Genomic DNA, 15,801 nt, shown 5'->3' on the forward strand with positions numbered 1-15,801 from the left:
CTGCACACTAACACACACATAAATTACACAGGGCAGTGAGTGACCAGCTCACAGCTGCCCAGACCCCATGCTCTCTTCCCACCGGGAATGCTCCACAGGTACAGGGATGCCTGGGAGTCTGCACAAGCTGCTTGTTGCCATCTCACTGACAGAAACCCCTCCAGAATTAGCACTTCAAAGACCTGCCCCAGAGAGCATCTGCACCCACCTGGCTGAGGTTGAAGGTCATTATGCTGTTGTCATCATAGAGCAGGATGTTTATGGTATCTAAGGCCCACGTACTTTCAGCCAGCAGCCCAGACTTCAGAGACATCATCACTCTCCAGGCTTCAGGAGTTCCTGTAACATAAACACATGATACTTCCAGCTCCAGGAGTTTCAAAACAAAAAGGAGATACTTGATACTCCTTTTTGGACCCGTGAAGAGCAGAGCCTGGTTTAAGATGATGCACAGACTGTGTGTACCAGCAACCTGCCAGCAGGCAACGCCAAAATGAGGGCTGAAAATACCATTAACGTGCAAAAATACAACATTTCCAAAGCCAGCAGAGCCATTCTGCTTGGCAGGACTGCACCAAAGGGCCGAGAGGAAAGCAGGGGTTTCCTCACCGATATCTTTTGCTGTCAGCCGCCTCCTCTGCTTCAACACAGGCTGCGTGGCTTCTACTGATCCCGGCGGGAAGGTGATGTCTCGTCGGATCATGGGAGGCTGGACAGCTGCTGGTGTTATGTGTGAGGCAGGAACAGGCGGCCCTGCCTTCTGCATCTTCATCCCCGAGTGCAGGAATGGAGATTTACTTGGAGAAGTGCGATTCTCCAGAGGTCTGGGCAGAGGTGCTGGGCTGGATACCTGAGGAATGTGATTCTGCATGCTGGGGGGGGTCTGGTAGTTAGACTGGGGGGGCCTGGTCATTGGGGGCACAGGGGCAGAGGGGCCATAGGGAGGTTGCCTGTTCCCATGGGAAGGCCACGGTCCCTCGTGGTTGACCCTCTGGTCTGAATGCAGAATTTCATCTGTTCGAGTCACTCCGTGATAGGCGGGGCCCTGGGGCGCGGAGCCCGTGCTCGGCCGGTTGGGGAAGCTGTACCCCATCTCATTGCGCCCCTGCCACATGGCCCCTTGCTGGGGACCCTCCGGGGCAGACTGGATGGGACCACCCATCATCTGAGGAGGCATGTTCTGCTGAGCATTGGAGCCTGGCGGTGCCGAGACCCTGTCTCTGCCGAATTGGAAGGGGAACTGGTTCTGCGGCCCTCCGGCGGCTCGGCGGTCGGCAGCAGGGTAGGTGCTCCCATACTGGTTATACAGGTCCTGCTGGGGTGATGGCTGTGCAGGAGGCTGCTGGCTGGGCTGCTGGGGCTGTGCTGGAGGCAGCTGCTGCTGGGTCTGGCCCTGCCCAGCGCTGTAGGGCACGTTGTACATCTCCCCTTCGTGGCGCTTGGCGGGGAGGCCGTAGCTCCCGTCCATCGGCCGCTTGTAGTTCTGTACCAAGACAAAGGCATTGGCAACGTGAGACTGGAAATTCAGGAAGGACTGTTTCACTGAAAGGGTTGTCAGGGGCTCCCCAGGGAGGTGGTGGAGTCCCCATCCCTGGAGGGGTCCAAGGAAGAACACTCTGGGCTGTGTGACAAGGTGGGGATTGGGCATAGGTTGGACTTGATGATCTTCAAGGTCTTTTCCAACCTTAATTGGTTTATTGGGTATTCTGTGAAACAAACATCCTAAACCTCAGTGGGGAGAGTCCTCAGAGCCAGAGGATCTGGCCTGTGGCATGGCCTGGGAGAGGCTCTGTCTCCCTGTTGGCCATATCCAGTGTGAAGCAGGATCAGTCATTCCATTTCCCAAGCCAAGGCCAATTCCTTGTGGCTGGCTGGGTAGTTTCCTTGTGGATTCTACAAGGATGCCCTGGGGGCAGGAATCTGCCCACAGAAAGGACTTTCCTGCAGGAAAGACTCAGCTCTACTATGAAATTACCACAAACCTAACCAGGCACTGGTACTTTCTTCCTTCCACATTCAGGAATTTTATCAGACCCTATTGCTTTTTTATTTCCCAGGTTTCTGCTGAAGCATCAAACAAATGTATTAAACACTGTTCTATTTCCTGCTTCTTCCCTTCCTGTGGATTTCAAAACACAGTGCTGAAAGGAGCAAGAAGGATCCTCCCCCCTCATTCTTTTAGGTGCAAATGGAGAAAACAGTCAATTGTGGAGACAAAATTAAAATCCAGGATCTCTCTTGCCTCCAAGGTCTGTGCTGGAGCTACTGTGGAGGCTTTTCAGACACTCCACGGTCATGACTGGCTTCAGATGGAGCTCTAGGGCTTCAAAGATGACAAGTTCCAGAGTAACTTGAACTCTTGGCTCCGAGCCCCGTGGCTCTGGTTGCAGAGCCAAACTGCAGAGCAGTTGGAATTATTCTTAGCACAGCTCACTGAGTGCCCTCTCTATACTCTCCTAAACCAGAGGACTTAAAATTATCAGGAAAACATTATGGGTCCTGGCATGGATACAAAGAGCAAGTCATATGTAAGGATTATGGGAAGGGATATACGTTCATTCAAACTGTCCTGAAACAAACCTGATGGTTTTGGAAACAGCTGGGCAACAGAGTCTGAAGCCTCTGGCTGCAGGCTCAGAAAGGGATAGCAAAATAAAAAAATCCTCTGGGTTGTGCAGAAATATCCACCTGAAGCAGCAACCCAGAACGATCTGGGAGTTACTCCAAATAAACTCATCGCTTGACCAAAAGTGTTACGGAAACAAGTTGGGATTCACGAAGTTCCAGAGGGGCAGAGAAGCCCCAAAAAGCTTCCTGATCTCCTGCTACCTGACCTGAGTGTGCAAACAACCTCCATTCTCAGAAGGTTGTTTTGCTAACACAACGCTGGGAAGGCTAATCAAAACTTCTTTAAATTGTTTGCAAACAGGCTAAAAAAAGCCTCCTGTTTAAGTCCAGGCTGGATGAGGCTTGGAGCAACCTGAGTTACTGGAAGGTGTCCCTGCCCATGGCAAGGGGTTGAAATGAGATGAACTTTAGGGTCCTCCCAACTCAAACCAATGTGTGATTCTATGATAAGGTATTTAATTCTACACGTTCATAAAGTAACCACACAGCCCAGAGATTTTCCCCTCCCTTCTTCACAAAGTTCACAGATGAAACTTCTGTGTCTCTCAGTTGAACAAATCGGGAGCTCTGGGATCCCTTACCTGCTGCTGCTGCTGATACATGGTGGTTTGCTGGCTTGGGAAGGGGCTGCCTGACGATGTGCCTTGAGTGGAGAATTGATTGCCATAGGAATCATGTCTGGAGAAAAAATAGATGCATTACTTGCCACTGCCAGAGCCTCAGAACTCTGTGGCTGAGAAGGGCAACCCTCCCCACAGACCTTTGCTGCTGCTGCTGCTGCTGTGGGTATCGGCTGGGCGAGTACATCCCCGACTCCGGGGTGGAAGGCATGATGTTTGGCTGCGGAGTTCCCGTCCCTAAGTTGCCCTCAGGCCCCATGCCAGGCTCCGTCCTACATGGAAACAAAGAGAAAAACCCCACACATCCACTTAGACTCTCCCTGGCTCCTCTGATGGTCACCAAAGTCACAGCAGGGAAGGGCAAGTGATCCCCCACGAGGCACACCAGGGTGTCTCTGGGTTCCAGCACCCACCTCACTCTGTCGTAAGGACCTCCATAGGAGTAGTGCTGCCGCTGCCCCATGGCCATGTTACCCATCCCTGGGCCTGCAGCACGGTTGTAAGGGTCACCCATACCACTGTTGGGGCCCTGCCCTGAGGACATGAAGGGATCACTTCCTGGAGCTGCAATATTGAGAGAAGAACCAATTAATGTGGCCACCCCTGCCTTAAAAAATTACATCCCATTTCCTGGGGCAGAAGGGCAAACAGAAGGTTTCCTAAGGAACATTCCAGAGAGCACGAGGGCCGAGTATTCAAGGAGAAAGGGGAGAAAACACAAGGACTTCCTCACCTTTCCTCATACCACTGTAAGGATCCTTATTTGGCTCGTAAGACATGCGACCCATCATGTCAGAGGTATTCATGCTGGGCTGGTACCCTGGATTTGGAGTCATGGAGTTCCTTTTCTGGAACGTAGGATCACTGCCATCTGCAAAGGCATCCTGAAGGCCCACGGAGTTACTCCTGATTCAAGAAAAACCCCACAAACAGCGGATTACAGAGGTCCATGAAGCTCCTCAGGATACTTTGCCTCACATGCTGCCTCTCAGGTGTTGCTATTCCCTAGAAGGACCATGGTCCTGCTCCTCCTGAGTCATGAACTGCCCTTCTCCAACACCATCCTCAGACCTAACCCCCAAATTAATAAATATTCACACACAGTGTTGCTGTGAGCCATGAGAGCAGTTGAGTCCCACCAAGAGGTACTCAAGTCCCAGCCACCTGCAGTGACGACCCAGAGGTTGACCCCACATTCCCAGTTCCCACCCAGCACTTAAGAGGGAGCGATGGTTCCATACCTGATGCCTGGCAAAGGAGGCATCTGACTGTGTGGTGTTGATGCTGGAGTTGGAGGCTTCAAGTCTCCTCCTTCTGCCATGGAGCTGCTGGTGGACTGTGGTGTCTGAGGGCCCTGCATGGAGCCTGAGCCCGCTGCAAGAGGAGGAGTGTGGTGTGAGCAGCTCTGCACCCTGCACATGCAACCCAGAACCTCCCAGAACATCAGCCCCAAAACCAGAGTCCTTTAAGCAAGACAGGGAAATTACGGCCAAAAAGAGTACAAGGAGCTCAACGTTTCTGACAGGCTTCCCAGAACCATGTACAGTAACGTAATGCTGAGAGAACATGTTCTTCTCAGAGTCACAGAATATGCAGAGTTGGAAGGGACCCACAAGGATTGTGGAATCCAACCCTTAGCCCTGCACAGGACCATCCCTGAGAGTCACACCATGTGCCTAAGAGTATCATCCAAATGCTTCTTGAACTCTGGTGCTGTGACCACTGCCCTGTGACTCATTCTTAACCCCACTCCCTTTTACATGTGGTGGCACTGTGTGGTGCTTACCAAGCTATCCCATCCAAGGCTGATGCTCTGGACTGCACCATGTGTCAGGAATATGGTGCTTTCTGCCAAGGAACCACTGACATAACACCCTTTCCACCCAGGAGGGTGGTGGGTTTGAGCCCCTAACCAGGATCTTCCTAGACATGGAAGCCCCAGAACATGAGCTGAAGCCACCGGGTAACTCTGAACAAGGTTCCTCTGTCTGCTCTGCCCTTGCAGAGGGGTGAATTCATGCACCACTCCCAAGGATTCCTGGAACAGGGAATGCCGGAGATGCCGGATCTCTCACTGAATGACCAAACCCGTCCAGCAGGTTCCCTGCAAGGTCCCTGCCTCTGCTTTCTGCTCCACTGAGCCTTCATCAAACATCCCAGGCCGTGTGTAATCCAGCTGTGCTGAGGACGAGGCCCCTGGATCGCTGTGACAGTGTCAGCTCAGGTTCAGCCGCTCCTCGCAGCTGGCAAGAGCTGAACTCTTAATTAATGTTTCCATTAGTTACCGTCCCCAGCACCCGATATCCCTCAGCTCCAGCCCTGCTGGTTGATGAGTCATTTCAGCTATTCATTAAAATCCTCCGAGGTCACGTCCAGGGCATGTTTGTTTACACCCCACCTTCCTGGCACCCTGTCCTCAGCTCTGCGACTCCCTCCCAGCGCGGGGAGGGCTTTGCAGAAGGAAGGGCAGTGGGGAGTTTCATTCATGGCCCCTCCTCAGCTCCACTCTCTTCCCCCAGGAATTCACTGCCGGCTCCGTTTGTGCTGCTGGCACGGGCAGGAAGAGGCCCCGAGACATTCCCTGCGTCGCTGCCATTTGGTGTTTGTCCCCACCTCCCGCCGTCCCTCCCACTCACAAGTTTACACACAGTTGGAGCAGGGCCAGTTCCACACTCTGGGAATTACAACCCAGCGCGGACTGGTGGTGCCTCCCCCTCCAGGGACACGCTGTGTCTGCGAGCAGGAACCCTGGAAGGATTTCAGGAAACCCGAGAGGTAATTCCCAATCCCTCCCAGCCACACTCTCTGGGAACACTTCTGGGTTTTGAGGAGTAGGAGGGACATTGCCTGGAAAGAGCTGTGGCACCTCTGCAGCCTCAGAAGGTGGTTAATGGAGAACTCACTCCCAAAGTTCTGTTAGGAGTTAATTTGGCAGGAAAGGCTGAAGTGAAGAGGAAGCCAATGCCAACAGGTTGTAAAGTCTGCAGGGAGAGGAAACCACGTCTGTGTGGGACAACAGAGCCCTTCAGCCAAACAGTGGGGCTTCAAAACGTCCCACTGTTGTCCACTCGGTTTCCAGACAGGAAGTTATTCTCCATCCAGGTGATTCCTGGGAGACAGGACTCTGTGTGTGAGCCTGGAGGACACTGGGCACTGGAGAAGCACTGCCCACTGGGACTCAATGCTCCTCTAAAGACTCTCCATCCTGGAGCTGGAGTTGAGAGAACAATTTGTGTCATGCCCTACACCCCCAGTGTCTGCTGATCCAGAGGAGGAAGAGAAAGGAAGAAAGGGAAAGTGAAAGAGCATGGACAGACTGAGTGATTCAGCTTAAAGGATCAGAGTGACAAGCCAAGCTTTAGTGCTGCCTCTGCACATTCCCAGTGGCAGGAGTTTGGAGCAAGACAAATGGAGAGAATGGTTTAAATGGGAAATACAGCAGAGTCCTCTCATGGCAGGAATCAAATGTGCAGGGGTTGGCACACCAGCCCTGCAAATTCCTTCTGCTGATGTGCTGAAGCAGGAGCTCAGCCCAGAAGACACAGCCAGGACCTTCACATACCACCACATTAGTTAAAGCAAAATAAAAACTGAAGCAGCACCTAATCCACTCTGACACACACCTAGAGCTACAACAAGTCTTACGTGGCTTCCTGAAAGTCTCAGTTCTCTCCAAATAAACTCCAAATGCTCTTAACATCTTTGTTCTGCTGCCTCAGGGGGGTAAGAAAGATGTTTTGGAAGGAAAGTAAGGATGGATTTGTGGTGTAGTTCCAGCAGAACTCAGACATCACTTTGGGTAGAAGTTTATGCCAGTGGCACAGAAGTTGCTTTTTATCTTGCAGAACACACTGAGGTTGAACCTCCACTGGGACAGGCTTCCTGACCAGTGACAAGACATGATTTAATTCTTTAAAAAAACACCACTCTGAGAGAAGAGAAATGTAGTGGCCAACAGAATATTGGGACAAGCCAGTCAAGGGTTTAGCAGGGCTGGGACAACTGCACTACAATCCAAACAAGTTCACTATTCCACTCCTCAGGAGCCAGACAAAGATGGTGCCAACTTTCAGAACCAAAAAGGCATTTTTTTTGCAAACATTATAGGAACTTCAAAGCAGACCAAGTTTTTATTTCACCTACATGAGCAGGCTCCTGACCAGAAAAAGCATCTGAAGGTTTTTAGTTATAAGACAAACTGGAAAACTCAAGCTTAAAGAAGGGTTGGCAAGTTCAGCAGCAATTCAAGCAATGAACTCAATGCAAATGAGACAGAAACGATCAGACTTTCCAAAGAGTACATTGCAAGGCTGGCCTGGATGTCTTCTTCTTTTTTTTTTTTGTTTAACAAATCTGAACTGAACATTATGCTTAAATATTCAGAAACTGGAGCACCCCATCAAGTCTGAAACAACTGAAGTTGTTGCTTTTAAAGGGCTTCATTCCTAAAGCATCCAACTTGTAGCAGGCCTACAGAAGCCTCAGAAGGTCCTCCCTGGCTCCTGTTGAAGGCAGAAGGAAGGAATTCCTGAGGAAGTTGAGTTCCCACCCACATCCAGCCTCTTCTCCCAGAAGGTACCACTGGCATAGTCAAAACCAGCACCATTTTTCCAGTGAGTCCCCAAAGCTGAGCAGTCACACAAGGGCTGCTGTTGGAACATACAGGGATCACCTTGCAGGGAGAGCTCCAAACCTCTCCATGCACCAGATTCTCATCAGGCAGAGATGCAGCAGAAAACAGAAAGGTGTGTGTCTATGCTTTTAGGTTTTCCTTTTTCTTAAACTTAGTACAGAGGTTGGACACACAAAACCAGAACTATCCTGACTTTAATCACTCCCACATTACCAAAGTATTTATTCTGCACAACCAGAGAACATCTGGGGGCTTTGTGGAAGTTTGCAGTGAGGAACAGAGCACATGGAGTGAGGTGTACAGTGCCACAGACCCTCCAGTTCACACCCCCACTGCACACCCTGAACCAGCTCACCTGGAGATGGAGGTTGGATCTTGGTCTGAGACTTCTTTGAATCAGCAGCTGCAAAGATATCAGGAGGGGGGTCTTCTCCTCGCTCAATCTTGCACTCAAAGGCATAGAGACACTGGATGTACTGCTTCTTCAAGGAACTGGCTGCACTGCTGGACGTGCCCACGTTGAGATTTGTGGCCAACTCGCGCCATTTCTTGTTCTTGTTGACCTGCACGACCAAACGAGAGGCTCTAAACATAAAATCCCAGCTCTAACTCCTCCAAGGAAGTTCTCTAGGGAGAAATCAACACTTCCCAGCTCACACAAGGGATGTAATAAGGACCAAGCAACCCCAAAACTAGTTTTCCTCACCTACAGAACTTTTGAAACAGGGACAGATTGTAACTCAAACAAGTCATGAGCACAGTTGACAGGCAGATGCAAAGACAGTGACACCAACCTTTGCACTGGACAAAGCAGGGAGAAAAGGGGTTGAACTGAGTCCCACCACAGACTGTTGTCAACCAGACACTGGGAGAGCAAACATCTGGCTCACTTAAGAGGATGCTGGGTTTTATTTAAGGAAATAAACATGGCTAAATGGGAATTCATGGCTTACACCTGGCTACAAGCTGACTCTGAGACAGCACCAGCCACCCCTGGCTGTGGACACTCACCTGAGTCAATCCTCCAATCTCCTTCACGGAGATGTAGAGCCTGTAAAGGTCCAAGGGTTTCCTGCCCACTGCAGGGAGGTTGGTCATGCCCATGGCCTTCTCCTCGGTGAAGGCCAGGTAACGATCCACCCACAGCTTCCTCTCGGGCTCCCCGCCCAGCTCATAGAGTTTGGTGATCTTCTCATTGGTTGTGGTAGAGGAATTGGACTTCTAGGAGAAGGAAAGAGATATCAGGACTGAACAGCAGCTCCTTTACATCCCACATGGTTTCATAAAGCAATCAGGGAAGAGCTCAAAGTGCTGCTGTGATGCTGGAAACAGATTACCTTAGATCTGTGCTTGTTTCACATCAACATCAGGAAAGGATTAATCAGTAAAAGAATCACAAAACCAGTTACTACTCAGGGAATTCACAGAATATGTGAAATTTTGAAACAGTGAAGGGTTTCAGGAATGCTACAGAAACAAAAAAAAACCCTCAAGGAGACAAAGAAGAACCACCTCAAACAATCCTCATTTGCTAAATAGATAGGAAAGTTATAATCCAACTACAAATGAGATTCCTTGTGGCTACTGCACCCTGGCAGGGTGAACACTGCTCTGCTGAGCCTCTCCTCTTACCCAAGTGGTTGGTGCCAGGTCAGACTGGCATTAAATGCTGCAAAGCAGTAAAATAAGCACACCTCAAAGAAAGACAAAACTTAGGGGCCCCTGTTTGAGGAGGGTCCTACACACAGACCAGCTCTTCCCTCGCCCAGTCACTGACAGAAGTGCAGAAACCTCCTGTTACCCACACATGGCATGAGCTTCCCACAGTGGTTTCCTGTCCCTGGCATACCAGGATCCAGGAGGACTGATATGGAAGGGCAGCAGAGGAATTTGGAACACAATTTACAGATCTGAGGTGTGAATATCCCACACCAGTCCCACACATCCGAGTCATGGGACTGCCCCAGAGTCTGTCTGGAGGTAAATCCTGGGGTCCTGCACCTTTCACCGCCTGGATCCACACACTTGGAGTGAAGGCAGAAATGGCTTTGGCATTCCAAATCCTTACTTAAAAATCAACTCCCAGACTAGATCTTCAATCTGATGATGTTCTGGAGGAACCCTACACCCAAACCCAAGTGTGAGACAATCCTCCAGCAGCACAGCCTGGGACAGAACAGCCCTGATTTGTGGCTTCTGGAATCTCCCAGCCCAAGAGCATTCAAGTCCTTGTTTGCCATAAATAAAGGCAGATTCCAGAATACAGGAGCAGAAGTGAGAGATCTCCTGGATTTTCCTGCAGAATGCTGCTGGCACAGGGATCAAACCTGCAGAGCATTTGTTTTCCTTCAAGTAGCAAAGGAGGAGACAGGCTTAGAAACTGCTTTTTTGGTGGTTCTTTTGAAACTGGTAGCAGCAATGCAAAGGAAAACATTCCCTGAAGAACTTGTTTGCCTCCCTCTTCTGGCTTTAACACAGGATTAGTAAGAGGTTTGTTTGTGGAAACAACTGTAACACTTTAGTGTACCATGTCCCAGCTGAGAGCTGACTCTCCCAGCCCACACCAGCAACAAACCCTGGTTTGTTTACGCTGCTTTTGGCAGTTTCACCGTGGCAGGTGATAATTCCTAATACTAAATTGTTTTACAACTGAAATCAATGACTCCCAAAGGACTGGGAAACACTCCCCTTCATTTCTCACACTCACTACTAGACAGATGCACTGCTCAGTCCAAGTGAACATGCAGTGGTTTTATTTCCCTGGATGCTGGAGAGGATGGGAGTCATTCAAAACAAAACCCAAACCATTCTACCTTTGACTTGGACTCTGCTTTTGGCGTCCCATCTGCCTTGTTGTTCATTTTAGTTGCAGGTGTTAATTTGACATCCCCGAGTCCCATCATTTCAGGGCTTGCTGCCATCCCTAGGGAATAAAAGGGAACCTTAAACACTGATTTTCAGTCCACTGCAATGGAACCCATGAAATCCTAAAGCACTGGCTTACCTGCAGAGTTGTTGGCCATGTTCCCACCCATGGGATAGGGTGGGCCCTGGGGGTTTATCATGCCAGCCATACTGTTAATTCCCTGTCCATAAGGAGGTCCAGTGCCCATCATTCCCCCTTGATTCATGTTGGGATAACCAGGAGGCCTAGAGAAGGCAAGGAAGAAACAACTTACTTCACATATTAAGCATTAAGATCTCCTAAGGAAGCAGCTTTGCTAAAAGAAACTTTAAAAGGACATAGAGAAGTGACTTGTTCCAAATGATTTTTCCAGTAAAAGACCAAAGATTTGGTGCTCTTGTAAGGCTCAGAACCCAGAGCTCAAGACAAAAGGGATGCAAACCATTTGGAAGGTGGGACTTGAGTTCTGAGCATTTTCACCCTTAATCTTGTTCTCCCACATCCCTAAACTGACTCTCATTTCAGCTGTTAAAACTGCCTTCCATCTGCAGACACTGCAGCTCTGGGCATTTAGGGAGAATACAGGATTTAGACCCACAGGATCATGGAATTCCTTGTCCAAGCTTCATGCTCCTCCTTTTCACACTTCACCCTGATGACAAAGCCTCCAGGAAGGACAAACCTCCACAGGAGTGAATTCCAGCATTATCCCTAACCCAGGTTATTCCACACACCCCTTTGGGAGCAAGATCTGACCCAGGGGAGGGGCTGTAGGTGGACATGTCCCCGCTCACCTGTTCTGGATGGAGTTGGCAGCAGCGTGCATGGCGGCAGCAGCCGCCTCTTGTGCTTTGCGGTTCATCCCGGCGGGCGGGGGGCACATCCCTGTGCCCACCTGGGGGGGCATGTTGGCCATGTTGGGCCCGTAGGGTCTGTTGCCCATGGCTGCGTGGCTCATCCTGCCCGGGGGGATGCTGCTGTACGGGGGCACACCGCTCTGCCCGTGCATCTGGCCCCCTGCGCCCATGGGGTTCATGCTCCCGGCCATGCCTGGGCTGGGGTAGTTGGCATTGGACATGGCATTGTAGTTTGGCTGCCTGGGATAACCTCCTGAGGAGATAAAGAGGAAAAAACAGAGGGGAAGGCAACATCATTCAACTGGTTTAAGTTTATGAATCACCATAAAAATCTTCTATCAGCAAATATTTAAAGATCACTAACAGGGGATGAGGGGGAGTGTTCACACCTCAACACAAAGTACTTGGATATAAGCCACATAAAATGTGTTTTGACACAGCCAAGCAACAACATCGATTCAGAAGCTGTTTGAAACTCTCCCAAACCTCAGCCCAGCACAATGAGCTAAATAGTCCAGGACAGGATGTAAACCCCCTCATTTAACCCTTTCCAGAACAGGCACCACTCCATTGTCTTCCTCTCCAAAGAGAACTGGCCCTTTGTCTTTATTACACAGGATGCACAACCTGCATGTTTCTAAATAAGGAAGAAGGATCCTACATTTAGAAGTAAAACTATCCCTAAAAGCAACATATTCCATTAACCTCAGCAGGATCAAAGCATAACTCCTCCCAGCTCACATGGAGCATTGCTGGCTTCCATCCCCCACACATTAAGAGGAGACAAATCAAAACATTTATCACAGAATGGTTTGGGTTGGAAGGGAACCTTAAAGATCATTTAATTCCAACACCTTCCACTGGACCAGACTGCTCAGGGCTCCATCCAGCCTCGACTTGAACATTTCCAGGGATGGACTTGGGCAATCTGGGATGTCACAGACAAGAGAGAGGCCTTTGCTGAGCTGAGTGCCCACCTTGAGGTCCATACTGCCCACCCTGGGGGCCGTAGCTTCCCATGGAGTTCTGCTGGTATGGCCCCATCCCGGCGTGCATCTGGGCCCCCGAGGACTGCCGGGGGGATAAGGCTGAGCCAGGCTGGGGGGAGCTGTACTGGGGCATCTGAGGGTTCCTCTGCATGTAACCTGGGCATGGGGGAGGAGAGCAAACCATTAGTGCAAAGCATCCAGAGCTGCCACTGCACACTCTGTTCTAGGTAACAGCAACCCCCTGGGGCTGACAAAACCCTTCCAGCAACAGCCTGCATAGGCTTTAGTGGTTACATTAAGGAGTCAGTGTTATCTGAGCAGGTAACAGATCCAATTTCCTGTTTTAGCCAGAAATAACCCTCAGTGCCACAGCAGGAGCCAGTGAGGCTCTGCAAATCCTGGGGGCTTCTTGTTGGTGGCTTTTGTTTGCTTGTTTTCTCAGGGTGACAACTCTCTACCTTCAGCCAAGAGGGCTGAAATTTTATAGGCATCTTCCCCCAAGAAACCTTATTCTCTTAGAGGAAAAAGCCACACAATATTGTTGTGAGCACCCTTTGTTTTGAAACTTCAAGCCATGCATGTTGGGCATGAACATGCACAGAAAAGTGTGTTAGAAAGCCAGAGAAAACATTTTACAAGCCAAAAATACCAGCTTGGATGGAACATTTAGAGGCCAAACAACCACCAACAGTTGAATTTATTGCAAGTTGCCTCAACACCCGCAGGTTGTTAACCCTGGGGCAGCTTTAAATGCTCTCTCAGCACAGAATCCTTGTCAGCAATCCAGGTAATTTTTAGTTACACATCTGGCTTTACAATTTCATCTAAGCTGTGTCACACACCTCGATCCTGGGCGATGCTGGACTGGTTCATGGAGGGATGCAGGATGGTGTCCGACTGGCCGCTGGGCGGTCGGGGCGGCATCTGATTGCCTGTGCCACAAACAGGAGAGGGCTCAGCAAACTGCACACCACAAACCCTGCAGGCACCAGAGCTAAACCCCAGAATCCCCAAACAGCTCCAAGAAGAAGGGGGTGTTGGCCACAGTGAGGGGAAACAAAAGCCAGATGGGTCGTGCTGACCCAGTGAAATGATGCTGGTGGTTCACCAGCCATCCCACCCATCCCTCTGAATCCTTGAGCAGTTACAGACGTCTCAGAGCAAATCCATGAGCTCAGAGGGCCTCAACAACCACACAGTGCTGACACTGGGCAGTTCCTCCCCACTGGGCACTGTAATTCAGGTGCCAGGCAGCATTACCTGGTACTGCAGCAGGTGAGAGTGGCCCAGAGCGGGACTGAGCAACACTGGCTGGAGATCCAACTGGGGATGGGGAGGGTCCTCTGATGCCTGGCAGGTGAGGAGAGGTATGTGGCGAGAAAGGAGACTGAGCTGGGTTACTCTGCTCTCCTTGGCTGCTGGAAATCCCTGATGTGCTTACGCCAGGGCTCAGGGCTCCTTCGGTACCCATGGGCAGGTCATCTATGGAACCAGACAGGTCCTGCAGGGCACAGAAAGACACATCAGGAGAAAATACAAAGACATGGGACTGTTCTCTCACACCCCACTAAGAAAGAGCCTTTCCCCCTTAGGCATGTCACAAACAGAAATCAATGAACTCAGGCCATGTTACTGTCAGCACCAAAGGTTGCTGCAGGCTGAGGGAACTGCCAGATCTGTCTTATCCTGCTGCCTCTCTGAACCCAGGAGTTCCTGAGTTGCTTTGCTGATGGTCCAAACAATTGGCTAATACTCCTACTTGCTTTTTTTAATTCAGTTTAGAGGTGGGAAATTAAAGAATGCATCAACAGTGAAACTGCAAACACAGGAGACAGTCCATGTGATCGTGGCTTGGAAGAGAAATGTGGCTCAGCCTCTGAAAGACAGAAAACTCCTGCCTCACCATAATTAATTCATAAACCTCCTATGAGCTGGGAAACTACTCACTTGAGATGGATAAAAACAAACTAAACAGAGATTTAAAAGAAAACCATAAAATACTCTTCAGGATTCCCACTTCCCTTTCTTCAAAGGCAGCAAAAAATTAGCAGTTACTGCATCAACCTGTAAAGTTCAGCTTTTCTTGAAGGCAAGGCTGGAAAACACCCTTCCTCCTGCATGAATCCACCTTGGAGGAGAAAAGCACAAAAAGCCTGAGACAGCTGAAACCTCCAGCTGCCACAGCATCAAAAATCAGCTGGCAAGTGTGAAAATGGGGACAATTCCAAGATGATGTGCAGATCCAACATGCCCAGTTGTACTGGCTGGTTCATAACAAGGTCCATCAGCTGTTCAGGCTTGGCTTGGAGTGAACGAGTCAGAACAGCCCAAGCCAGAGGAAGTGGTGGTGTATTTGAACAGGAAGATGGGAAGTTGTAACTGTTCCAGTGATTAGATAAAATCTCTGCCAGGGGTTCAAAGGATCATGGAAGGCCAAGAAGTGGCAGACCAAAGCTTAACAGGACTTCACCTATCCTTCTAATACTTCCAGAGCAACCAGCCCTGGATCAGAGGGGTTCTGGGCTGAGCCCTGAAGGCAGCACAGATCATCTCCCCCTGCAGAGAACTCTGCTGAGCAGCACCAACAGAGCCCAAGTCATTTAAAACCTCACACAGAAAGGCTGAGCCAACTGATAAATCACTTGGACACCCCAGTCTCATTTACACTAACTGGACAATTCCTGGTTCAGCAGCAGTTCAGGTGATGTTTTCCCAGCTCCATCAGTGCAGGAGGACCTGGGACACAAGATACTGCTACTTATCAGCCTTTGGAAGGAGAGCTATCACCCCTAACACCTGCCTGCCAGGTGATGTGTGGAAAGGCTCTGGCAGCACATCCCTCTCATCTCAAGCTGGAGAACAGCACTCACCACATCCCAGGGAGTGGATGCGACAGAGGGGGAGTGGAGTGGAGTTGTAGAAGAATAAAAAGCAACCCAGGAGAAACCCAACCACCTCATCACACCTTGAGGGACAGACAGTGACATTCAGGGCACAGGGGAGGGGCATCAGCACCACACTCAGCTGCTGCAGAGGGCATATCTCCTCTAGTTTAGTAAAATTTAATCAAAATGCTTCTACCAAATGCTGGCAAATGCTACACTGGAGCTGCAAACCCCCGTCACTGGGTGGGGTGACAGTTCATGTGTGTCCCCCCTCCCCTTCCATG

At 50.1% G+C, this 15,801-nt stretch overlaps 1 protein-coding gene across 2 annotated transcripts in view; it reads right to left on the minus strand.

Moving 5' to 3' along the window:
• Positions 1–15,801, minus strand: part of ARID1A (AT-rich interaction domain 1A) — a 58,072-nt gene that overhangs the window by 3,272 nt on the left and 38,999 nt on the right. The window contains exons 5-19 of one of the 2 annotated variants that reach the window (XM_071576628.1): positions 13,893–14,133; positions 13,475–13,564; positions 12,621–12,788; positions 11,581–11,896; positions 10,886–11,031; positions 10,695–10,804; positions 8,893–9,102; positions 8,237–8,444; positions 4,490–4,622; positions 3,982–4,154; positions 3,662–3,812; positions 3,389–3,520; positions 3,210–3,306; positions 610–1,483; positions 209–339 (exon numbers count right to left, since the gene is read on the minus strand). In XM_071576628.1, the coding sequence (XP_071432729.1) occupies positions 209–339; positions 610–1,483; positions 3,210–3,306; positions 3,389–3,520; positions 3,662–3,812; positions 3,982–4,154; positions 4,490–4,622; positions 8,237–8,444; positions 8,893–9,102; positions 10,695–10,804; positions 10,886–11,031; positions 11,581–11,896; positions 12,621–12,788; positions 13,475–13,564; positions 13,893–14,133 (3,180 nt within the window). The remainder of the gene's footprint in view (positions 1–208; positions 340–609; positions 1,484–3,209; positions 3,307–3,388; positions 3,521–3,661; positions 3,813–3,981; positions 4,155–4,489; positions 4,623–8,236; positions 8,445–8,892; positions 9,103–10,694; positions 10,805–10,885; positions 11,032–11,580; positions 11,897–12,620; positions 12,789–13,474; positions 13,565–13,892; positions 14,134–15,801) is intronic. The other variant, XM_071576629.1, reaches the window with a different exon arrangement.

This window comes from Pithys albifrons, chromosome 24 (genome assembly GCF_047495875.1).
Source record: "Pithys albifrons albifrons isolate INPA30051 chromosome 24, PitAlb_v1, whole genome shotgun sequence".
NCBI lineage: Eukaryota > Metazoa > Chordata > Aves > Passeriformes > Thamnophilidae > Pithys > Pithys albifrons.